The 24,295-nt window shown below is 49.3% G+C and overlaps 1 protein-coding gene across 1 annotated transcript; it reads right to left on the bottom strand.

Moving 5' to 3' along the window:
* Positions 1-5,161: 5,161 nt before the first annotated feature.
* Positions 5,162-20,993, bottom strand: MXRA8 (matrix remodeling associated 8). Its single transcript, XM_051988836.1, has 10 exons — positions 20,671-20,993; positions 19,379-19,402; positions 18,103-18,402; positions 17,802-17,903; positions 16,723-17,211; positions 14,625-14,786; positions 14,308-14,338; positions 14,084-14,160; positions 13,796-13,873; positions 5,162-12,677 (listed from the first exon to the last, which is right to left on the bottom strand). The coding sequence occupies exons 1-10, from the start codon at positions 20,720-20,722 to the stop codon at positions 12,652-12,654; spliced, it is 1,341 nt and encodes a 446-aa protein (XP_051844796.1). The 5' UTR covers positions 20,723-20,993; the 3' UTR covers positions 5,162-12,651.
* Between the last annotated feature and the right edge of the window lie 3,302 nt (positions 20,994-24,295).

Below are 24,295 nucleotides of genomic sequence, written 5' to 3'. Positions count from 1 at the left end.
CTTTGATGGATGGATAGCAAAGCAAATTAAAGAGATTTTCGCTGCTCCGCTGGCTCGATTTTCATGTTTCTGTAAAAGTCCTGGACACATTTGTCTCCGTCCAGGAACATTTCAGGTGGGCTGGGCTGATTCTGTTCTTACTTTCAGACCCCAAAGGGTATGTCTAGCCCCACCCAACACTTAGCAGAGTGCCTAATTTATACTAAGAACTTAGTTTTTTCATTCATTCATTCATTTGTTCATTCTTTTATTCCTGCGTTCCATATCTCAGCTCCTTTAGAAGAAAAGAGAGTTCCCAGTAGTTTCTTACGGAGGCCCCAACCTTCTCTGCCTTTACCTTAGGTCAGGGCCCCTAATCCTCCTGGGATCATCCTAGAATAGAGAATCAGCCCCGGCAGGGAAGCAAAAGGAAAGACCGGAACAAACCCTGCCTCAGATGCACACTAGCCGGGAGACTCTGGCCAAGTCACTTCAGGAAACTCTCTAAAATCTCTAGCGAGCCTGTGATCTAGAGGTGAATCCCAGGTGCTCATAGTCGTGACTTGATCCCTTATGATTCAAGGACATAACCAAACAATTGATTCTCTCAGTATTCCCCATTGTCCCTGATGACTCAAGAACATGACCAACCAACTGACTCACTCACGCTTGCATAAGAACAAGTTGCAAGGAGTGAGATAAAACCCAGGCTGGCAGCATGTGCCAGAACACATGGGGCTCACCAAAAGGCTCTCCTAAAGGGGAAAGTGGAAGTGACATCTCCCTCCCTTGCCATTAAAGCTGAGGGCCTCTGGGTATGAACCATAGTCCTACGTGGACAAGTGGACGGCCCTTTTTCTCTCTTTCTTTTTTGATCTTTGTTATAAGGGATGGCTAGATGTGAAGAGGATGGGAGGGATATATTGAGAAAAGAAGGGGGATATGTCAATGAAAATAAGGTTAAAAGCGGGGGATGGAAGCAAAGTTACGCTTCAGTCAAATTTGGCCAACTTCACAATTGTAGCAACGGAAAATCCTGTGGACAAATCAGACTGAATGAATGAATGATGAGGGAATGAGTGAAAAAGCATTTATTAAGTATTTGCTGTATGCCAACAGTAAGAGCTGGGGATACTGAGAGAGACGTAAAGACAGAGACAGAAAGAAGGAAGGAAGGAGGGAGGGAAAGAGGAGAAAAAGAGAAACAGAGGAAGGAGAAAGAAGGAGAAGAAGGAAGGAAGAGATACAAAGACACAGAGACAGAAACAGAAAGACAGAGGAGGAGAGAGAAATGATTTCTGCCTTTAAGGAGTTTCCACTCTAGTAAGAGAAGGCTATACTATTACATGAGGCAGCTGGGGAGCACTATAGTGGACAGAGCCTTGGATCTGGAGTCAGGAAAACTCATCTAACCGGCTGTGTGACCCTAGACAAGTCACTTAACTGTTTGCCTCAGTTTCCTCACCTGTCAAATGAGCTGGAGAAGGAAATGGCAAACCGCTCCAGTATCTCTGCCAAGAGAACCCCAAATGGGGTCAAGAAGAGTTGGACTGAAAAATGACTGAACAACAACAATTACATATAACTGGAGAAAGAAATGGCAAACCACTTCAGTATCATTTACCAAGGAAAAGCCATGGCCCCAATGGTCTATGGGATCACAGAGAGTGGAATGTGATTAAATGGAAGAGGAACATCTAGGGCTAGAATTCCAAAAATAAATGGATCAATTCCCTCCAGGACTAGGGATGGAGAGGGGAAGACTGGGTATGGAGGGCTCAGCCAGGCCCTAGGTCATGGGCTGATGGCAAGGTGGCTGGCCAATTCACCCACATTCACAGGGGAGAGATTCAGCATCTTGGGGGCTAGGAGAGTCAAGGAGACCTGGACTCAGACTCCACTAATGACCCTTCTTAACACAGGCACAAGATTTAACTGCTCTGTGCCACATTTGTAAAATGAAATAATGGCTACCTAGAAAGGTTGTAGGGCGTATCAGATGAAATAATATAAAGGTAGCAAAACGAGAGCTTATTTTTAAAAACCATTTTCTTTTCTAATATGTATAATAATATCTATAACAACTTTTGTTTCAACATCTGTTATATTGATAACATCTGTGCTTTCCATCCCAACCAAAAGACCAAAAGAGACCCAAAAAGCCTTCCTCATCAGCGTGAATCATTCACGCTTTTTTTTTTTTTATCTTATCTGTGTGAGTTTTTTTGCTTTTTTTTATCTCTCCAGGACCTAGCATAGCGCCTCACATGGGGGAAACGCTCAGTATAAGCCTGTTGGGTCATTGTTGACTGGGCTGTTTTATATATTAATCTAAAACCCTCCTGCAATGTTGACTATATGAACGCCAGCTCCTGCTCTTGGTCCTAGGTCTGGCTGAGCCAGAAATCATGAAGAATGGGAGTGGGCTGCCAGAATTGGCCCTCTCCCCTGCCGTCTCCCTATTAGGCCCTGGGTGCCCCAGGAGTAGCAGGGAATCAGCAGGTTGGGGTTCAGTAAGTATCGCCGCTGGGAGACCCTATTTTACAAACAGTCTCAGTAAGTTGAAGGGACTGTAGTAAACAACAGGGCTGGGATTTTAACTCAGGTCTTCTGCTTCCATTTGTGGAACTCAGGAACCTCCATCAGGAACACATCTGTACAGGAAGAACCTAGCTTCATCGTTGTTATGGTTCAGTCACAAATGGGTTTTTCTTGGCAGAGATACTGGAGTGGTTTACCACTTCCTTCTCCAGCTCATTTGTAGATGAGGAAACTGAGGCAGACGGGATGAGGTGACTTGCTCAGGGTCACACAGCCAGTAAGTGTCTGAGGCCAGATTTGAACTCAGGAAGATGAATCTTCCTGATAATAGGCCCAGCACTCTATGTATTAGGCCCTTAGCTGTGCAGCTTCAGGCTCTGTCTAGCAGGTTTTGATGGAGGTGGAGGCAAGCCCTTCAACAGTCCCTGTTCAGTTCATCCTTTTTCGCTCAAGTTTTCCATATAGACTCCTGAGGGCCAGGGGTGGGATGGGATGTGGGTGGTGACTGCAGGGTTTAGCTCTGTTTAAGGAGATCTCTATTCCCACTTAAAGGGCAGCTAAGTGGTAGGACTGGAGTAAGGAAAATCTGTATTCAATCCAGCCTCAAGCACTTACCAGCTATGGGATCCTAGGGAAATCACTTTGACTTTTTTCTGCCTCAGTTTTCTCATCTGTGAAATGGAGATTAAAAAAAATCTGCCAAGGTTTTCAAAAAATAAAATGAAAATTATTTAAAAGTGCTTTATAACCCTTGAAGCTCTATATAATATAAATGCTACCTATTATTACTACAAACTTCCTATTATCCACAACTTCTGGTTGACAACAAGGCATCCGTATCTGAATGCTGTTAGAACTCTTGTGGTCCACAAATAAAATAGATTATCACTAAGCTAAGAAATAACGAATGGGAAGGATACAGAGAAACATGAGACTTTTATTGCACAAACTGATGCAGATTTAAGAATGGAAGAACTGTTCAGTTCTGCACACATATATTGTATCTAGGATATACTGTAACCTATTTAACATGTATAGGACTGCTTGCCATCTGGGGGAGGGGATAGAGGAAGGGAGGGGAAAAATCGGAACAGAAGAGAGTGCAAGGGATAATGTTGTAAAAAATTACCCTGGCATGGGTTCTGTCAATAAAAAGTTATTTTAAAAAAATAGTCAAGGGATAAGAACAAACAATTTTCAGATAAAGAAATCAAAGCTATCATTAAATACAGGAAGTGTTCTAACATATTTTTATTTAGAAAAAATATAATTTAAAATAACTCTAAGCTTGTTTATAAGGTTGGCTAATATGAGCAAAAAATGGAAATGATAAATGTTAGAGAGAATGTAGGAAAATTGGAGTAATAATGCACCATTAGTAGAGTTATAAACTGATCCAACAATTATGGAAAGCAATTTAAAATGATGCTTATCATTTTTGGAATTGATGAAGACTTAAAGGGAAGGGGGAAAATGGAAACGTAAAATCTTGTAAAAATAAAGTTAAAAATTGTCTTGGCTTTTAATTGGAAAAATACTATTTATAAAAAGAATATTGATAACATGATTTATTAGAAACAATATCTAACAGCATCCTCTGCCCTAAGGGCTGAACTAGTTCTTCTCTAAAAACCAGGGAATCCATCTTCAGAAATTATTTGGTGAAGGACAAAGGCTCAAGTCCTCACATGTTTTTCTGCTAAGAAAACAAAAGAGATCAGACTACAGTGAGTGTGGACCCTTCACACTAGTCCAATGTCTCATTATCATGGGAGTCAACACACTCCTCACTGCTAACCATATGTATTTCTATTTGGAGAAAAGAAAAGGTCACCTAAACCAATGCTGCTATTATCCTTACCTAGCATTATTTCCAAGCTTTGGCAAAAATAAATTAAAATTTTTAAAAAGACACACACAAAAAAATTTAAGAATGGAAAATCTGGAGAAGAAAAGAGGGGGAGGGTGCCCTGTAGACTCTTCCTGGGGATGGACTTGTGTCCTAGGCTCTTCCAGGACACACAGAGACTACAACAAGGTAGGTAAAAACAACCAAAAAGAAAAGAAACTCCATTTAATTGAAGAAACTAGATTCCATCAAGACTTATATGAACTGATGCTAAGTGAAATGAGCAGAACTAGGAGATCATTGTACACAGCAACAAGAAGATTATACAATGATCAATTCTGATGGACGTGGCTCTCTTCAACAATGAGAGGATTCAAACCAGTTCCAACTGTTCAGTGATGAAAAGAACCATCCACACCCACAGAGAGGACTGTAGGAACTGACTGTGGCCCACAACATAGCATACTCACTCTTTTTGTTGTTGTTTGTTTGCATTTTATTTTGCATCTTTCTTTTTTTTTTTTACTGGTTTGATTTGATTTTTCTTTTGCACAACAATAATTGTATAAATGTGTATGTATGTATTGGATTTTACATATATATATATATATCTACCACGTTTAGCACATATTGCACTACTTGCTATCTGAGGGGGTGTTGGAGGAATGGGGGGAAATTGGAACACAAGGTTTTGCAAGGGCTATTGTTGAAGAATTGGCCACGCATATGTTTTGAAAAATAAAAAGCTTTAATTTAAAAAAAAGAAAGAAAGAAAGAAACTAGACTCCATCAATCAATGGATAATCATTTATTAAGCACATACAATGTGCCGGACACTGAGACTGCCTTAGGCTCCGAGAATCTAAGTACAAAGAATGAAACAATGAGAGAGACAAGAAGGAAATATAGAAGTACATAAATACAAAATGAATAAATACAAATAAATATGAAAAATATATCTTCCTCTATTGAGGAAGTGGGGTCCTATGGTTGTGGAACACTGAATACACAGTCAGACTCAACTGATGGATTGGTTAATTTCAAAGAGTTGCCTTTCCTTTTTTCTTTTCTTTTTTACTTGTTGGAAAGCATGGTCCCTGGACTAGGGAAAGGGGAAACGGGGATATATGTGGAAATGAAGATGCCATAAAAAGAAAAGATATTAACGTTTAAAAGTTGGAATCCCTTAGCCCAAGGCCTTGCTCCGAAGTCCCTTAGACTAAATCCCCAGAGACAGCCTGCTGGCTCTGGCCAGTGAGTGTCCCCCACTTTAAGCCCCAGCACCAGAAAAAATAAAGCTCTGGCCACTAGGGGGAGATAGGAGAGTTGGAAATGGAGTTTCAGAGGCGGGCCAGGGGATGGTAGGGAAGGAAAAGGATCCTGTCCTCTTGGCTGTATCCAAGATGCCCCGAGTGGCAGGAGCCTAGACGTGAGCCGGTAACCAGGGTCTGGAGGGCCTCTGAGCTGGGCAAGGACCACCGGTCCTTAGGAAAAGTGAGGTCATAGATCAAAGAAGCCCAGAAAGTAGAGCTGAGAGATCCCTTCAATAGCCAAGAACAGCCCAAAGGGTGAAAGTGACAGCTATAATCACACAGGATCCGAACCCAGATCCTTTGACTCCAGATATATTGTCTTTTCACTTAAAAAACCAACCAACAAGCACGTAAGCAATTATTATGTGCCACGTCCCCTTCTGGCATTAGGGGTACAGAGAAAAAAGGGAGAAAGTGAAACAAAAAGCTCCCAGCCTCCCTCTTGCTTGCCCTGCTTTTGCCCCACATGCTCCTCCCCGTACACACTCAGCACTCCTTGGTCCTGGGGGCCTTCCAACCCTGGGAACTCTGCTGTCTGAAGGAAAAAACTACTGTAAACAGCAAAACCTCAGAAACTCCTGCTGCCCACGTCACCAGTCTGTGCTCCAAGGCCGACAGCCCAGAAATTCGGGAGGATGGGAATGAAGAGGCTTAGCAACCTCAAAACCTCAGGAGTCCAAAGGCCTGGAGAAGCAGAGACCCGGAATCCCGGGACCCAGACATCTGAGAGCCAGAGACCTGATCTAGGAGTCCAGAGGCCCAGAGTCTCATGGGTAAGCCAGAGGGCCAGAATCAACATCATAACTGGGGACTCCTGAGGCCCAGGAGCTCAGAAACCCAGGAATCCAGAAGCCCAGGATCCAGAGGCCTGAGGACTCAGGGGTCCAGAAGCTAAAGGAAACTTGTTTGGTCTCATGCATATGGGGAACCTGGGATTACAGTATCTTTGCCCCCCACTCTAGCTGTTGGAGATGGGAAAAACTGCTGCTAGGTCATGGACCCAAGGACTTTCTGTCTCTCCCAAGGCCTAGCCCTGTGGCTTCTTCCACAAACTAGCCTCATACATTTCTAAGCAGCTAGATTTAGGAACTAATTTGGGGGTGAGGATGGGGTTCAGGTTGCATTTATTACCCCCAAAGGCCCATAGGATGGGAGTGAGGAAAGATTGTGCAATCCAATCCAAAAAGCAATTAGGAAGCGTGGCCCCTGGGAACACCAACTGAAATGTGGTTCCTGTCCCCAGTGGTCCATCAAAACTTACTGTCCTTACAGTCCTCCAGCAATGACCCTTTCTCAGCTTTCCCTTCTGTTGCCAAGTCTTTCTCCTGTTGACTGTGGATCAGTATATCCAGCTTTGTCTGGAGGCACAAAATACTTAACCTGGCATTTGAGAACTTCCTGGCTCCAACTTATGCTATATAAATCTTGGTCATTCCTGCAAATGCCATCTCATCTTCCCCTCCTCTTCAATATTCTTCTTTCTCCTACAGTTTATTTCCCTGCTATAAAATTGCACTCCCCTTCAAAGAACAGTCCCACTAACTCCTTCCAGAAGGCCCCCTACTACCATAGAACTGATGGATGATCTCCCTCCCTTTCATCTTGTATCTGAGAGTACACATGGAAGGCAGATACCAGAAAGAACTTCCCAAAAGGGAAGAGTGTTAAAATCTAGACGTGGACCTAGAAAGAAAAGGGAGCTTGGTCTTGTTCTGCCAGAACTTTTGAAATGCTAAGGAAATCGATGGGAATGAGAATAGAAAGGGGACATGCCATCTGGAGATGACAGATGATAGTGTGAGGTGGGTCCTCTTCATCACAGGTGTGGTGGCAGCTCCCAGGAGGGCTGGAGATTCAAAGTGACAAGACTGGAGGTCCAAGGGGGCAAGACTGGTAATCTGTGGCAATAAGGCTGAAAGTGCAAGCTGGTAGCCCAGAAGGGAGACACTTCTATAGCTTAAAGCTGCGTCACTGACTTTCAATGGCAACTCTGAGGGAGAGGCCGACACCACAGGTGCCCATGGCCTCGATTGTCTCTATTGTTGTGATATGGATGAAAAATATACAGGAGAATGTATTGAAAGGACAGGTAAATAATTATGGGGTCAGTGAAGTCCATTTCAAGAAGTGTAAAATATTAATAGCAATGTATCACAAGGATCATACACTATGACCAGGTAGGATCTATGCCAGGAATGTAGGACTGGTTTAATATAAGGAAAACGATCAGCATAATGGACTATATCAATAATAAAACCAACAGAAATTAGGTGATTATCTCAGTAGATGCAGAAAAAGCCTTTGACAAAATAAAGCACCAGAAAGACTCAAGAAAAAATAAAGCTTACCTTAAGTTGATAAGTAATATTTATCTAAAACCATGGAGCAAGCATTGTTCTATATATCTTATACATGTAAGAGGGATTCACTAGAAACTTTCCTAATGCAATCAGGGTTAAAGCAAGGATGCTCATCGTCACCTCTATTATTTAACATTGTACTTGAAATATTAGCTATAGCAATAAGATAAGAAAAAGAAATTAAAAGAATTAGAATGGGTAATTATAAAACAAAACTATCATTCTTTACAGATATGATGTTATATTTAGAAAAGCCCAGAGGATCAGTTAAAAAACTACCTGAAATTAGTAACAATTTTAACAAAGTTGCAGGATAGAAAATAAGTCTACATAAATCATTATAATCTCTATATATCACTAAAAAAAATTCAGCAGCAAAAGATTAGAGAAATTCCATTTAAAATAATTGTAGACAATATAAAATACTTGGAAATATCTCTGCCAAGACAAACCCAGAAACTATATAAACATAACTTTTCATATAAACTCAGATCTAAACAATTGGGAAAAATATTAATTACTCATGAGTAGCCTGAGCCAATATAATAAAAATGACAATTCTACCTAAATTAATCTATTTATTCAGTGCCATGCCAATCAAACTATCAAAAATATTTTCTAGAACTAGAAAAAAGAATGACAAAATTCATCCGAGAGAACAAAAGTTCAAGGATATTAAGGGAATCTATGGATAAAATGAGAAAGAAGATGATCTAGCCATAATAGATCTCAATCTGTATTATAAAGTGGTAATTATCAAAAACAATTTGGCACTGGCTAAGAAATAAAGTATTGGATCAGTTGAATAGATTAGATACAAATTACTTTATAATAAATGATCATAGTAATCTAAGTATATTATAAACCCAGAGAGCCAAGCTTTTGGAACAAAAACTTATTATTTGACAAAAATTGCTGGGAAAACTGGAAAATAGTATGGCAGAAATTGGATATAGATCAATACCTCACACCTTATACAAAGATTAGATCAAAATGGATACGTGACTTACACATAAAGCATGTTTGTAGAGTAAAGTAGAAAAACAGGGAATAAATTGTCTGTCAGATCTACAGATAAAGGAAGAATTTAGGGTCCAAGAAGATATAGAGAGCATCATAAAATGTAAAACAAATCATTTTGATTATATAAAATTCAAAAGTTTTTGCACAAACAAAACAAATGCAACCAAAATTATAAAGAAAGCAGAAAACTGGGAGGGGGAAATTTGCAATAAATAACTCTGATAAAGGCCTTATTTTTCAAATATATAGAGAACTGAGCCAAATTTATAAAAATATAAGTCATTCCCCAGTTGATAAATGATCAAAGGATATGAATAGTTTTCAGCCAGAGAAATCAAAGCTATCTACAATCATATGAAAAAATGCTCTAAATCACTATTGATCAGAGAGATGCAAATTGAAATAACTTGGAGTTACCACCTCAAGCCTATCATGTGGCAAAAATAGAAATTGTCGGGTGTTGGAGAAGATATAGGAAAACTGGGATGCTAATGCATTGTTGGTGGAGTTGTGAATTGATCTAACCATTTTAGAGAATAATTTGAATTCCCAAAGGGCTATAAAAGTGTACATACCCTTTGGCTCAGCAATACCATTGTTAGGGCTATACCCCAAAAGACATCCAGAAATTTTGTACCAAAATATTTATAGCAGTTCTTTTTTGTGGTGACTAAGAACTAGAAATCAAAGGGATGCCTATCAATTTGGGGAATGGCTAAACAACCTGTGTATATGAGTGTAAAGGAATATTATGGTGCTATATATAAGAAATGATAAGCAGGATGATTTCAGGAAAACTTGGAAAGACTTACGTGAACTGACAGCATAGCGAAGTGAACAGAACTAGAACACTGTGCACAGTAACAATGATATTGTTCAAGGAAGAACCGTGAATGACTGACTTGGCTGTTCTCAGCAATACAATGATTCAAGACAATCCCAAAGAACTAATGATGAAACATATTATCCACCCTAGAGAAAGAGCTAATATTAACTGAATACAGGCCAAAGCATGCATTTTTCACTTTCTTTCTTTTTTTTTATTCGAGTTTCTTGTACAAAATGACTAATATGGAACTGTTTTACATAATTGCACATGTATAACCTATATCTGACTGCTTACTGTCTAAAGAAGGTGGAATAGAATTTGGAACTCAAAACTTTAAATAAAAATGTTTTTAAAATTTTTGAAAAAAAATGTAAAATGGGCTGATGGGCCAGGGGAAATCCATCCCTACATCAATTGCCCTGAGTATGGTCAGGACTGGAAGTCAATTTCAACATCCCATCCCATTCCCCCATATCACCTAGCAGGAATTCTGATTGGGAGCTGAGGATAGGGAATGGTGGGGGAGAGGAGAGAGGGGGTTGTGGACAACAGAAATGGGGGTAGCGAATTCCTGGTTTCTTTCAAGACTCAGCTTAAGCAGCCCCTTCTGCAGGAGGCCTTTCCCTGGTCCCAATGGGCTGCTAGTACCTCCTTTTTAGCTTACCATGTCTCTGATTTGTATATGTCCTGTATTTACCTACATATGTTCACGTATCTTCCCTTAGAATGTAAGCTCCCTGAGAGCAGTCAATCAATAAGCATTTATTAAGCACCAATGTGTACTAGGTACTGTACTAAATTGACAGTTCCTGAGCTCAAGGAACTTGCAATCTAATGGAGAGGCTTTTGTACATTATCCCCAGAGCTGAGCGTGATATCTGGCATATAATAGGTATTATTATAATAGGTCATAAAAGGAGAGAGTCCAAGACATCTCCAATTCACTTTGGAATCCCAGGGACAATTCCACAGCTTTGCATGCCGGACAAGCAGAGCTAAAGGTATTGGGGGTAGAGGCCAATTTTGAGGTCTTTTTCAGCTTCCCCTAGTACCCTTTTCCAGCACCCCTCTCCCCAGCAAAATATCCTCCCTCCTCTCCCAGCCATCAGTGAGCAGGACTTTGGAGAAAAGGAGAACTGTCTATGACTAACCATTCCAAACAGAGAAAACTCCAAGACATCAGTTAATAAACAGAAAAATCCAGATAATACAGAGAGAATGCAGCTAGCCCGACCTCAGTGATCATATCTACCTCTGTGGAATAAATAATGGCGTACGGCCCTCCTGACGGGCACAGGCTGGTCCAATAGGGAATGGGCTAGTCCTTAGCCCGCTCTGACTGATACTGGGCTTAGGGAAAGAGATAGTCTGAGGTTCGTTTTGCTACCAGTAGCCCACAAAATGTATATAACACAGATAATTGAGAATTGTCTCTATTGGGTTGTTGAGGGATTGGGGGGGGTAGGAAGAGGGTAATTAGGGAAGAGGATGCCCCCTCCCCAGGATCTGCGGATAGCCTGAGCATTTCACTCCCTTCTAGATCACAAGATATGGAGTCTACAATGACGGATGGGAGAGAAAGCTTCACTCCCCCATCACTCAAATTTGCCCAAAGCCTGACCATCCCTCCCTGCCTTAAATTGTGAGGTCCCCATTCAGCCATTCCCCTCTCCTGTCACCCTCTCCCATCCATCACCAGCGGCAAGTCCCCTAAGGGACACCTTCCCAACGAACAGCTTCTGAAACACAAATTTCCAAGCCAGGAAAATCAGAATTGTGCATTTCTCCCCGTATCACTTTCTTCTCTCCCTCCCTATGATATTCTGAGTCCATTTAGCTCCTTCCTTCTTTCCTCTCCCCTAATTTCCTTGTTAAGTCAACTCCCTAGGAGTTTTGTCAATGAAAAGTTTTCCCAGAAGTTCCCTCCGGAGCTCGGTTCCACTTGGCAGGGCAGCCACATCTTCGTCTCTAGCCCTGTGGGGCCACCCCTGCAGGGCGGCCCCAGCTGAAGCCATGGAAATGAGGGCTCGTGCACAGCCCTGGGACAGGGCCAGTTTGGGGGGCAGGCCGAGGGGGTTCTGGGGCTGTGAGGAGGGGAACTGGAGGCAGAGAGATTCTGGGGCTGGAGAGCGAGCACCACGTCCTGTTCCAGTAACCGGTGCCAAGGCCAGAGGCAAAGGAGAGAGCTCAAAGAATACCGAGCTGGCACGATACAGCCTGGGCATGGGCTGCTGGCAGGGGGAGAGGAAGTCGTTTAAAATGTTCGGGGAGTGGTTCAGCAGGCCAGCCCTCGCCTGGGCCCCGGAATTGAATTTTCAGCTTGTAGAGAGTGGAGGGACAGAAGGAGCCCCCCCAGCCCCTCCTGATTCATAAGGCACCCGCCAGGGCGTGTCCCACGTGCCTTTGGTCCATCAGTTGGAAGGCTGAGCCGAGTACAGGGACGAGGGACCCCAGAGGAGACACAGCCCCCAGAGATCCCAGGGAGCACAGAGGGAGGGTCCAGCCCTGGCCCTCTGGCCTGGAGGAAGGTGGGACGTGCACAGTCCGGCACACGCGGGGCTTCTCACCCCCAAACTCACCCCATCCTGGTGGCCAACATCCAGTCAAACCCCAAGGAGAGCGGGACCTGCCGCAGGGGTCGGCCAGACCAGGTGGAAGTCCCGGGTGAGGGGGAGGGGTTCACGATGGGGAAGAGGGCAATGAGGGCAGAGCTGGGGAAGGGAGATTTTCTGAGGAGGGGTCTGAGGCCGGGAGTCTTCATTTACAATATTCCTTCTGCAACTCTAAACGCCAAAGGGGAAAAAAATAGAGGAGAAGGATTAGTTCCAGCCAGGACCTGGGGGCCAGAGACAGGGGTGGGTCTCTTTCTCTGTCTTCTCCAGCCACAGAGCAATTATACATGGGGAAGTCTGTATCGATGTGTGTGTGTGTGTGTGTGTGTGTGTGTGTGTGTGTGTGTGTATGTATATATGTGTATATATATTTATATATATAGATGTATTGTATATGTATATTATATATGTAAATGGATTCTATATGTATGTATATATGTAAATAGATGTATATATTGCATATATGTAAATAAATAGATGTATATGTGTTTATATGTGTATACATATGTTTATGTATATATTAATATGAAAAGATATGTGAATCTGAATTATAGATGCATGCGTGTATTATGTGTGTTATATACGTGTATATATTATCTATAAATACATATGTGTATATGTATACACACATGTGTATTTTCATATATGTAGATGTTAGTGTGTATATGTGTGTTTTATGTATATGTGTGTGCACATATGTGTGTATGTAAATAGGTATATATGTGTGTGTGGTCTATATATATGTATGTATATAGATCTATGTCTATGTGTGTATGTGTATATGTGTAGGTATATATATGTATGTATAGTATATATAGATATACACGTATATGTAGCATATCTGTGCGTGTGTATGTGGATTTATTGGTGTGTATGTGTATGGTTGTATCTGGGTGCCTATGTAAGTGTTTATGTGTATAGATGGATGTGTATTCTTCCCAGACTCGGTACCCTAACCACGGCTCCCTCCCATCTGCTCCTTTCTGCCTCTGGGACCGAATTAGTCGCCGCTCTCTGGTCCTCGGGGTTCTCCCCTGTAAGCGGGGAGTCTGGACCACGTCCTGCCCCTCCCTCGGGCTCTGAGAGCCAGAGCCGGACCCCCCCTCCCTGCCCAGGTCCCCCGTGCTCGGGGCAGCGCCTCCTGGGAGGTCCTCTGCCCCACACTGACGCCCTTTGCACCGGGGGACCAGGCGCCCGAGACGTGGCCCAGCTGGGTCCTCGTGGGTCCGGACGGGGGGTTCCCTGCTCTGCTCTCCCCCCACACACACAGACACCCGCGGGTCTCTCACCTCTGTCTAAGTCGCTGTTTTTGCCGAGGACGCCCAGGGCCAGCTCCACTCTCTCCTTGAGGATGTTGTTTTTATAATCTAGGAGGGAAGAGGAAGAGAACTGTAAGAGACCGCACCCCATCTCCCCTGCTGCAGAAAACGCTGGGGGACAGCCCCGTCCGGGCACAGTGACCGGCGGCCGCACCCCAGCTCCAGGCAGAGTCGTACGTGCGCCTCCCCAGGATCAGGACAGGGTTTGTGCCTCAGTTTCCCTCTCCCTCCAGGGTAGCGCATCCCCTCTTTCCTTACCCAGCCTGATATCCTCGCTCCTAATTTGGGATAAATCAGCTGACTCCACTGCAAATTCCTTCAGATTAACGTCTTTCCTGGAAAGGGGAGAAGCAAAAATGAGAAAGCGGGACAGCAGGGAAGGGACTGGGGATGCAGGGAGGGAGAAGGGGGCAAGAGGATCCGGAGTCCCCTACTAGCCACCAAGGGGAGATGGACAGGGAAGAGGAGGCCGGGGCACTCACCCGCCTGACTTCTTCACATCATAAGCATAGCCTGGGGGTATAAAACATGGGGGAGGGATTAGATCATTCCCCGCTCCAGCCCTGTCATCCCAGCCCCAGTGTTCCAGACCCAGGCCCGGGAGGGAGAATTAGGATTCTGGGATCTCTGCCCTAGGAAGCAAGTCTTCCGCCGTCCAGGAAGGGCTTCCTCTTGTCTAACGCGCCTTCCTCTGCTCCGGCTTGGGCCTATGTCGGCCCACGTCCTGCCCTTGGTCCAGGGGGACGCTCTGAAGGGAAGACGAGGCAGGCAGGGGAGCTTGCAGACCCGCCGGGCTCACCTTTCTGCCGCCGCCAACGGCGGGTGGCGAGAACCACGATGATGAGGAGGAGGATGAAGAGGAGCGGGGTGGCTAGGACGTAGCCCAGCTGCTGGAAGAAGTGGGTCCGGCTTTCAGGGATGATGACGTTGATGACGTTGTGGCCTTGGACCACTGGGGGATCTGCAAGGCAAGCCCCAGGATTCAGAGATCCCAGTCCAGAACTCAGAGCACAGAAGCCAGAACCCTGAACTCGTCTGTGAGGTCTAGAAGTCAGAGCTCAGAACTCGAAAGCCAGAACTTGCTTCCAGAACTCAGCCTAAACTTGAACCCAGAACTTGGAACTTAGAACTTAGAGCCTAGAACACAGCTTAAAATTGAATTCAGAACTTGGAACTCACAACTTAGAATTCGGAAGTCAGTACTTAGAACTCAGCATCCAGCCTAAAATTAAAAACAGAATTGGGAACCCAGAACTTGGAATTTAGAGCTTAGAACTCATGGAGGCCATGGGAGTCAGGAACTCCTAACTCAACCTAAAATTGACCCCAGAACTTGGAACTCCAAACTTGCAAGTTACAATCTAGACCTTGAAACCCAGAAGTCAGCCTAAAATTGAATCTAGAACTTGGAACTCAGAATTCACAATCTGGAACTTGGAGCCCAGAACTCAGAACTCAGCCTAAGACTGAGTCCCAAACTTGTAACCCAGAACTTGGAAGCTAGAACATTGAATCGTATTATAGAATCACTTCTTTAGAGGCGACAGGGGCCTTAACGGCGGGCCAGATCAAGGCTCCTTCATTTGCAGAGAGGACACTGAGAGCGGGTCTCTCCGTGGCTCTCTCCTTCCTTCACCCCGGGCTCAGTCCCGCTGCCTCAGAAGGTGTGGGGGCCACACCATAGGCCTCCCTGCCCCCCACCCCCGCCACCCCCAGGCCTGGTTCTTGAGGGGACAATACCAGGCACTATACTCCTGCCCATAAAAGCTGCCATGGGCCACAGCCCCACCCCTCGGAGCAGGCCCTGGGGTGGGGGAGGGGGTCTCCCCCTCGTTTCCCTACGTCTCTGTTTTGCTCTGATTTCAGAATGACCTTTATGTGAGAAGAAAATACGGGGTGAATGCCAAATGTCATTGGCTGGGGATGTGGGAAGGAAGGCAGAGCGGGAGACGGGGAGGAGGGAGGGGGAGCGGGGGGGAAGCAGGGGGAGAAGGGAGGAGCTGGCCTTGTTTTTTCTGGGCCGCACACCTGGAGCCAGCCAGGCCAGGTTCTTGCCAGTGGAAAAACCGGGCTGCTCCCCAGACCTGCTGGACCACTCCCCGGCACCCGCCTGCCAAGAGATGGGCTCCTTGCGCCAGCAAAGCTCAGGAGCCAGGATTCAGAGCGAGGAGGAAGCTGGGGGATGGCCTACCCCAACCCCCTCCTTTTATAGGGGAAGGAACCAGCCTGGAAGAGGGTGCTGACTTGCCCAGCCCCCCTAAAGGGCTGAGTATCAGAGTCTGGATTCGAACCCTGATCTTCTGCCTCCAGGTTCGGGGCTCTCTCCAGTGCTCTAAAGCATCAGAGCCGGGATTCGAACCCTGATCTCCCTCCTCCAGATTCGGGGCTCTCTCCAGTGCTCTAAGTGTCAGAGCCAGGATTCGAACCCTGATCTCCCTCCTCCAGATTCGGGGCTCTCTCTAGTGTCCTAAGTGTCAGAGCCGGGATTCAAACCCTGATCTCCTGCCTCCAGGTTCGGGGCTCTCTCTAGTGCCCTAAGTGTCAGAGCTGGGATTCGAACCCTGATCTCCCGCCTCCAGATTCGGGGCTCTCTCTAGTGCTGTGCTGCCCCCTTTGGGCTCCGCCCTGCCTTGGGCGCCCCCTCCCAGGAGGCACCTATTGGTGCTGGAGGCCCGGCCATAACAGAACAGGGCCTGTGTATGGCGCCTCAGTGTTTATAAAGCCTTTGCAGGCGCTGCCTCATTTAGAACTTGCGCTCTCATGACCCCAATTTATAGGTGAGGAGCCGCGTCCCGGCGACAGTGAGCGGCTGCTCGGGCTCGGAGGGGGGGTCTGAGCCACTTCGGAGAGCCGAGCCCTCTCTCAGGGCCAGGCCCTTCTCGCTGGGCCACGCGTACCGGCGGGGGAGGGGCTCCGGCTCTGGCTGGTCCGGTTGCCCAGCGTGTCCTCGGGCAGGGGGGGCGGGCGGCGGGGTCCGGGCGAGGGCTCGGAGACGGCCAGGTGGAAGATGCGCCTCTCGTGGAGGCCGCAGTAGTGATGGTGCAGGTGGCAGGAATAGGTGCCCTCGTCGGCCAGCTCCAAGGGGTCGATGCTCAGGGAGAAGTCCCCGCGGGCGAAGGCGTCCGGGCTGACTTCCATTCGCCCGTGCAGAAAGGGAGGCCCGTAGGCCCGGCGCTCGCCTGAGGCGTACAGGTCCAGCAGGCGGTCGGCGCGGTCGTGGGGGACCCCGGGGGGCTGGCGGTCCCAGTGCACCACCTGCTGCTCTTCCTCCAGGTGCCGCTCGGTCCACACCTGGGCTCTGTTCACACAGGTCAGCAGGGCTGGGAAGCCCCTTTCTACCACCAGGACCTCCTTCTCCCCATCCCAGTGGGCGCCAGCTTCCAGGGCTGGGGGGGATGCAGAAGAAAGCAAATGGATCAGCGCCTGAGGTTCTGGGGGCACTGACCCTCTATCAACCCCCAATCTTAGGCACGGATCCATTCACTAGAGCGCCATTTGGACCATGAGGATCATGAGGGTCACTGGGATCATGGAGGCCATGGGGATCTTTGGGATTGTGGAGACTGTGGGGATCATTGAGATTACTGGGATCATGGAGGCCATGGGGTCTTGGAGATCATGAAGGCTACGGGGATGCAAGGACACCATGGAGGCCAAGAAGAGGTCTTTGGGATTATGGAAGCCCTGGGGGTCACTGAGGACCCTGGAATCATGGATATCATGAGGGTCTTGGGATCATAGAGGCCAGAAAGGTCATTAGGATCATAGGGATCATGGAAACCATGGGGATCGTGGCAATTGTGGAGGCCAGGGGTGATCATGGAGGTCATTGGGATCATGGTGGCCATGGGGGGATAGGGGCCTGGGGGTCACTCTGGCCAGCTGGGTTAGGGAGGTCCCACGCGCTTTCTGGCTACGGCCAAGGGACCGGGGTGTGGGAGCTGCAGAGGGCAGTGGGCGGGGGAGGGGGACTCACGGTCGTCGGTGACCCGCAGGAGAATGGCCAGGCTCTCGTACAGGTGGCAGTAGTGATGGTGAAGGTTGCAGGTGTACAGGCCTTCGTCCTGCTCCTCCACAGCTGCAGAGACCAGACACGAGAGAAGCCATGGAGAGAGCTGGGCAGAGGCGGATTGGAGCCGGACCGGCCCTCAGCAGCCCCAGCTCGCTGCCCCAGCCCCCAGCCCTGCAGAACCCTGGCCCTGCCAGAGGGGGGTCCTTCCCACCCCTACCCCACCCCGGGCCCCTTTCCCAGAGCCGCCCCCGTCCAGCTCTCTTACAGCGGATGATCAGAGAGAAGTTGCCATCTTGGAAGGCTGCGGGAGCCAGGAGGAGGCGGCCCGGGTCCCTGGCCGCGTAGACGCGCTGCTCCCCGGCGGAATACATGTCCAGGAGTCTGCGCGCGGGGCCGCCGGGGCCGCCACTGAGGTCCCAGTGGACCACCCGCTGCCGGTCATGGAACCGGTCCTGAGTCCACACCATGCGCGGGCTTTGACAGCGAAGCAGAGCTCGGGCCCCCGCAGGCTGGCTCAGGGTGGCTTCTGACACCACGGTGCTGGCCCCGGGCCCTGGGGACCCCGCTGGGGGCAGGGGAGGAGAGAGTCAAGGTGAGGAGGGGGAGCCTGAGTGAGGAATACTCTGGGAGACCCAGGGGTCATGAGGGGCTGCAAGGGGGATGTCAGGGAAACAGGGGTATCCCCAAAGGGACCCTGGGGGCAGGAGGCTGGCAGGAAGTTGGAGACCCCCAGAAAGAAACTGACAGGGAATATGCAAGATATATCCTCGCAAGACTTGGGGGCTGAGGAAGCTCTAGGGGGATATTGGGGTGCAGAAACCCCAGGGCTGAGGAGCTCTAGGGGGATATTGGGGTACAGAAACCCAAGGGCTGAGAAGCTCTAGGGGAACATCAGGGTGCAGAAACCCCAGGGCTGAGGAGCTCTAGGGGGATATTGGGGTGCAGAAACCCAAGGGCTGAGAAGCTCTAGGGGAACATCAGGGTATAGAAACCCAAGGCTGAGGAGCTCTAGGGGGATATTGGGGTATAGAAACCCAAGGACTGAGAAGCTCTAGGGGAACATTGGGGTGCAGAAACCCAAGGGCTGAGGAAGCTCCAGGGGAACATCAGGGTGCAGAAACCCAAGGGCTAAGGAAGCTCTAGGGGAACATTGGGGTGCAGAAACCCAAGGGCTGAGGAAGCTCCAGGGGAACATCAGGGTGCAGAAACCCAAGGGCTGAGGAAGCTCTAGGGGAATATTGGGGTGCAGAAACCCAAGGGCTGAGGAGCTCTAGGGGGATATTGGAGTACAGAAACCCAAGGGCTGAGAAGCTCTAGGGGGATATTGGGGTATAGAAACCCAAGGGTTGAGAAGCTCTAGGGGAACATTGGGGTGCAGAAACCCAAGGCTGAGGAGCTCTAGGGGGATATTGGGGTGCAGAAACCCAAGGGCTGAGGAGCTCTAGGGGAACCTCGGGGTGCAAAACCCAAGGGCTGAGAAGCTCTAGGATATCAGGGTGCAGAAACCTGTGCACCCATGGGAGGGGAGGTCACTCACTCACCTGAGAACAAGTCAACGCTGCAGCCTGGAAGGAAAGAAGGGGAGAATGGCGGCCTGAGGGGGAGGGTTGTGGCAAGGCAAACCCCCCCCTCCCCTCAGCCTCAGCCTGCTTGCTGGGAGCCTCTGGGGTCACAGGGTCCCACATTCTCTCCCTTCAGTGGCCTCGGGCCCAGACCAGAGGAGGAAAAAATGTGCCATATCAGCAGGATAGAATGTAGCCGTTGGCCAGACTTCCTCTCCTCTTCTAGAGCGCTCCCGGATTGTCTTTTCCCCAAATTTGCCCCGGGATGGGATCCACCCTCCGATCCTTCTCCCCCCTCCAAAACTACCCATTTTCCCGAACTGCCCGCTCTCCCAACCCCCCCTTTCTCAACCCTTCCCCCAAACCTATCCCATCTCCCGACCCTCCTCCCCCCGCTAAATTTGCCTCCTTCTTTCCAAAACCTTCCCCTTTCCCCAAACCCTGGGAACCTCCTTCTCAAAACCGAGCGCTTCTTCCCGCTCCCTTCCCCCAGACCTGCTCCCCATCTTCATCCTGCCTCCTCCGGGTCTAGCCATCCCCTAAAGCTGCCCTCCCTCCAGATCACCCCCTCTGCAGAGTTCTCCCATTCCCTCAACTCTTCCTCTTTTCCATCCCCCAAATGCATCTTTTCCCCACATCCACCCCTCCTCCAAACCCACAGCGCCCCAACCTTGCCTCCTTCTCCAAGAACTTTCTTCCCCCCAAACTTGCCCGTTCTCCCCAAAACCTCTCCTTCCTCCGAACTTCTCCGTGCCCTCCACACACGCCCACGTTCTCCCAAACTCGCCCTTTCCCTGTGGCGTCCCCCCACTCCCGGTCTGGTTTGGGAGGTTTGACTCCCCCAAACACACGCACCCAGGGGGAAAGGAGCAGTGGGAGCGTCAGGGTCTCCTCTTCATGTTTGAGGCACTCGGAGGGCTCATTCCCGACATCCTTCCCAGCCCGGGGGGGAGGGAGGGGGCTGCCCGGTCTCCTGCCCGCCCACCCCTCCCCCAGCCCCTTCAATGACCGAGAAACCCTCGCTAAATAAGCTTTTGTATCCTGACGTGCCCTCTTCCGCGGGGTTCCAGAGTCCCGTGCACTGCAGCCCCCAGTCACTTCTGGGAGGGGAACAAACGCGACCGGTCCCTGTCTGGGGCTTAGGGGGGAGCTGATCCCCAGCCTTCGGGACCCCCTTTTCCCACAGAGACCCTCTCAGCCGCCCCCCCCCCCAAGTTCAGCACCAGCTCCCTCCCCCAGCACCAGGTCCCGGCTTCGCTGCCAGCACTTACTCTGCAGAAGCAGGAGGCAGCAGAGCAGAGCCCTCCTGGGTAACTGCTCCATGTCGCTCAGCCCCCTGCCCGGCCTGGCTGCCTCTCTAACCTCCCAGCTGCCTCTGCTCGGCTCTGAACCCGGCGCCCTCTCGGGACTCTGCCAGTCCCCCTATCTCTCGGAGTCTCTCCGTCTCTCCGTCTCCCGGAGTCTCTCCGTCTCTTTGTCTCTCTCCCCTTGAAAAACAAGTTAAGACACAGTTGTTCTCTGCCCCCACCCCTGGCCCGGCTATGACATCATTGAGCCCGCCTGGAGCTGGGCCTGAGCCGGACAGACGGACCTGGCCCCGGGCTGCTCCTCCTCGAACTCCCGGCTGCCCCCACCCCACTGGCTCCCCCTCCCAATTCACAGGAGGGAGGAGGTGGGAGAGGGCGGGGGCTCGGAGATTTTTCCCCCAGCTCCTCCCTCTCCCCTCAGCCCAACTCCACCCCCGCCTCCTCCTTCAGCTGCAGCTGGAAGCCGGGGAACCCAGGCAAGATTCTTACCCCACATCCAATCCAGCCTGGAGAACCTCCCCTCTTCTCTCTCCCCATCCTCCCCTTTGATAGAACTCGGAGACCCATCCAAGGGACCCCAACTCTGATCTTGAAGCAGCAGTCCTTCCATCTGAGGGTCCCCCACTCTGACCTCTAAGCCCCTGCATCAGAACAGGTCTAACTGAATCGTGGGCGACAGGTTCCCCATCAGAGGGGACCCTAAACTCTGAGCTCTAAGCCCCTCCACCAGGACAGACCTGAGTCCTGAGCAACAGGTTCTCTATCAGAGGGGACCCCCAACTCTGATCCCTAAGCCCCTCCACCAGAACAGACCTGAGTCCTGAGCAACAGGTTCTCTATCAGAGGGGACCCCCAACTCTGATCCCTAAGCCCCTCCACCAGAACAGACCTGAGTCCTGAGCAACAGGTTCTCTATCAGAGGGGACCCCCAACTCTGATCCCTAAGCCCCTCCACCAGAACAGACCTGAGTCCTGAGCAACAGGTTCTCTATCAGAGGGGACCCCAACTCTGATCTCTAAGCCCCTCCATCAGGACAAATCTAACTGAATCCTGGGCAGCAGGCTCCCCATCAGAGGGGACCCACCTCTGACTGCAAACCAGTAGCTTCTCCATGCCGGGGAGTCCCAGCTCTTGTCCCTGAGAGCCAGGCAGCCTTCCACCCAAGGGCTCGGATCTCTCCAGTAAAAAGCCCTTCACTCGCTCCCATGCAAACTCTCTTCTGTGTTTTAGGGACTGTAGCTCTCCCGGCAGAGCCCCTCAAGGCGCTTCATGGGCCCACAACTGAGATCCGAGCACAGGGACTTCCTCACCTCTCATGGGTCCATGTGCATATCTGGGTCCCTAAGGAGGGATTCATTAAAGGCAAGTTTGGGGAGAGATCACGACCCCCCTCCCCTGCCACAGCCCCGCAAACGCCCCACCTCCGGTCCAGGAGCCGGAATCAGCCTCAGCATTGAGCGGGTTCCCCCCCCCCAAACACCTGATCAGAGCAAATCCTTCCTATTGCTACTATTAACCCCAGCACCTGACAGCTCTCAGGCTGGGGAAGGGGATCCTTACATCCACCCACAATCCCTCTTGCTGCCACAAGCTTCCCATAAGCTTTTCCTTCAGTGAAGATGGAAGACGGTTGCCCACTCCCAGTGAAGTATCTGAGCTTCCCGAACCTCTCCATGGACACCTCTACCTAGGAGAGAAGGGGGGGTTAACCGGAGGAAGTGCCAACCAGAGCGAAATGGGGAGGGGGCTGCTCAGCTGGGAGCTGTACATCCAGCCCAAAGGGATGGAAACTCCTTGCCCTTTGCCCCTGACACAGCCCAGGAGATTTTTCTCTGACTTGGAACTTAAAGCAAAAGCCGGAAAAGAGCCAGAAAATTCAAAGTCAGTTCTTCTCCCTAAAGACCTTGACTCCCAACCCCAATTCTGGGGGAGAAGTCTATAGAGAGACAGAGAAAAGGCAATTCCGGGGAGCCCCAAATCTCAGCATAGCCTTGCTCTTAGGGGTCTCAATCAGAGACAAAAAGCTGTTCCCTCAAGGAACCCTCACTTTAGGGAAGAGAGCTCTCCAGGAGCACCAGCCTGAAGAATACTGTCCTTTCCTCAGAGAACTCCCAAACTGGAAGGAAGATACGTTTTATTGTTCTGAAATGAGAGACAGACCCTGATCCTATGGAGCCCCGAATTTAAGAGGACACAGTTCCTGACCTCAGAGAACCCTCAGTTTCAGGGGAGACAGTTCCTGAAATCAGGGAACCCCCAATTTAAGGGGAGGCCATCCTTGACCTCAGGGAGTTCAAGCCTGAGGGGGAAGACCCTTTGGAAACCCCATTCTGAAAGGGAGACACCCCTGCCCTTAAGGACACCCCAGTTTAAGGGGGAAAACACGGCCCCAGCCTTCTTGGAGCCCCAGGTTTGAGGGAAAGGCAAGACACACACATCTGAAGCTCTGGGAAACCTTACCGAGAGCTGTGTAAACAAATGGGAAATCACAGAGCCCAGCTGGTTCCCTTCTAGTTAAACTAAACCTCAAAAAAACCCCACCCCCTAAACAACCACAAAAAATCCTCCATGCATTTTTTAGGTTGCCCATTTGGGTTGAATTAACTCTGCGACGCCCGTGGCGGTGGCTGGTCCCGGCCCACTGGGGATGGGTGGTATCTCATGCCCTGCCTGACCAGTCCTGGCCCACCCGTCCAAGCCCATCACCACAGTGAGCCTGGCCCAGAACTGGAAATGGGGGAAGGAGGGCAGCAACTGTTTGGGGCTTCCTCGGTAAGCTCTGGCTCCAGGTTTCCCTCGGGGACGGCAATAACAGGAGTGACTTGGGACAGATTGGAGAAGGAACTTCCCAGCTGCTAAGGGCGTGGAAGAAGCCCCACTTCTGACGCCACAATATTTCTAGGACATGGAAGAAGCCCCACTTCTGACGCCATGATATTTCTTTCTGCCAAACTTTCTCGGATGGCTCCACCTGACCCATGAAGGTCACAAGGGTTAGGATGGACCTTAGAGGTTATCTGGGACAACCCTTTTCATTTTCCAGGTGATGAAACGGGCCCAGAAACCAAATGAGGTAGATTTGTGATTCAAATCCAAGCCTTTTGGTTACAAATCCTGCTGCTTTCCAATGACTCAGGGGACTGATTGCCCATAGTGGGTAGATAGGATGGGCTGGCAGGATCAGAGAAGGTCAGGCACAGAGCCCCTTACCCAAAATGGGCTGTGACTCAGTGACCCCATTCTCCCCTCCCCCACTCCCCGCTGCCGCCTTCTTTCCTTCCTCCTCCCCTTCTCCTCGGAAAAACAATCTAGAGTCTGGATTGCCACCACCCCCCCCTTCCTGGATGGCTCTTGTTTTTATAGCTGGTTACATTAACAGTAGTTTCTCTCTGTCTCCCCTTTTCTCCCTTAATGGGTACCGAGTGTGGAGGGAAGGACCCTCAGTCCATTTCAGTCTTTCCCTTTGTTGGTAATTTCCCCCCGTCTCTTTCTGATTGTCATTCTCTGTCCATAGCCTTGACTCACTTCAAATCTCCATCAGTTTCTGTCTCTGTCTTTCCATTTTCTTCTGTTTCCTTCTCCCTCTCC

Source organism: Antechinus flavipes, chromosome 3 (genome assembly GCF_016432865.1).
Source record: "Antechinus flavipes isolate AdamAnt ecotype Samford, QLD, Australia chromosome 3, AdamAnt_v2, whole genome shotgun sequence".
In the NCBI taxonomy this organism is placed as follows: domain Eukaryota; kingdom Metazoa; phylum Chordata; class Mammalia; order Dasyuromorphia; family Dasyuridae; genus Antechinus; species Antechinus flavipes.
Note: the sequence above shows the minus strand (reverse complement) of the source record. Positions and strands in the feature narration are given on the sequence as shown.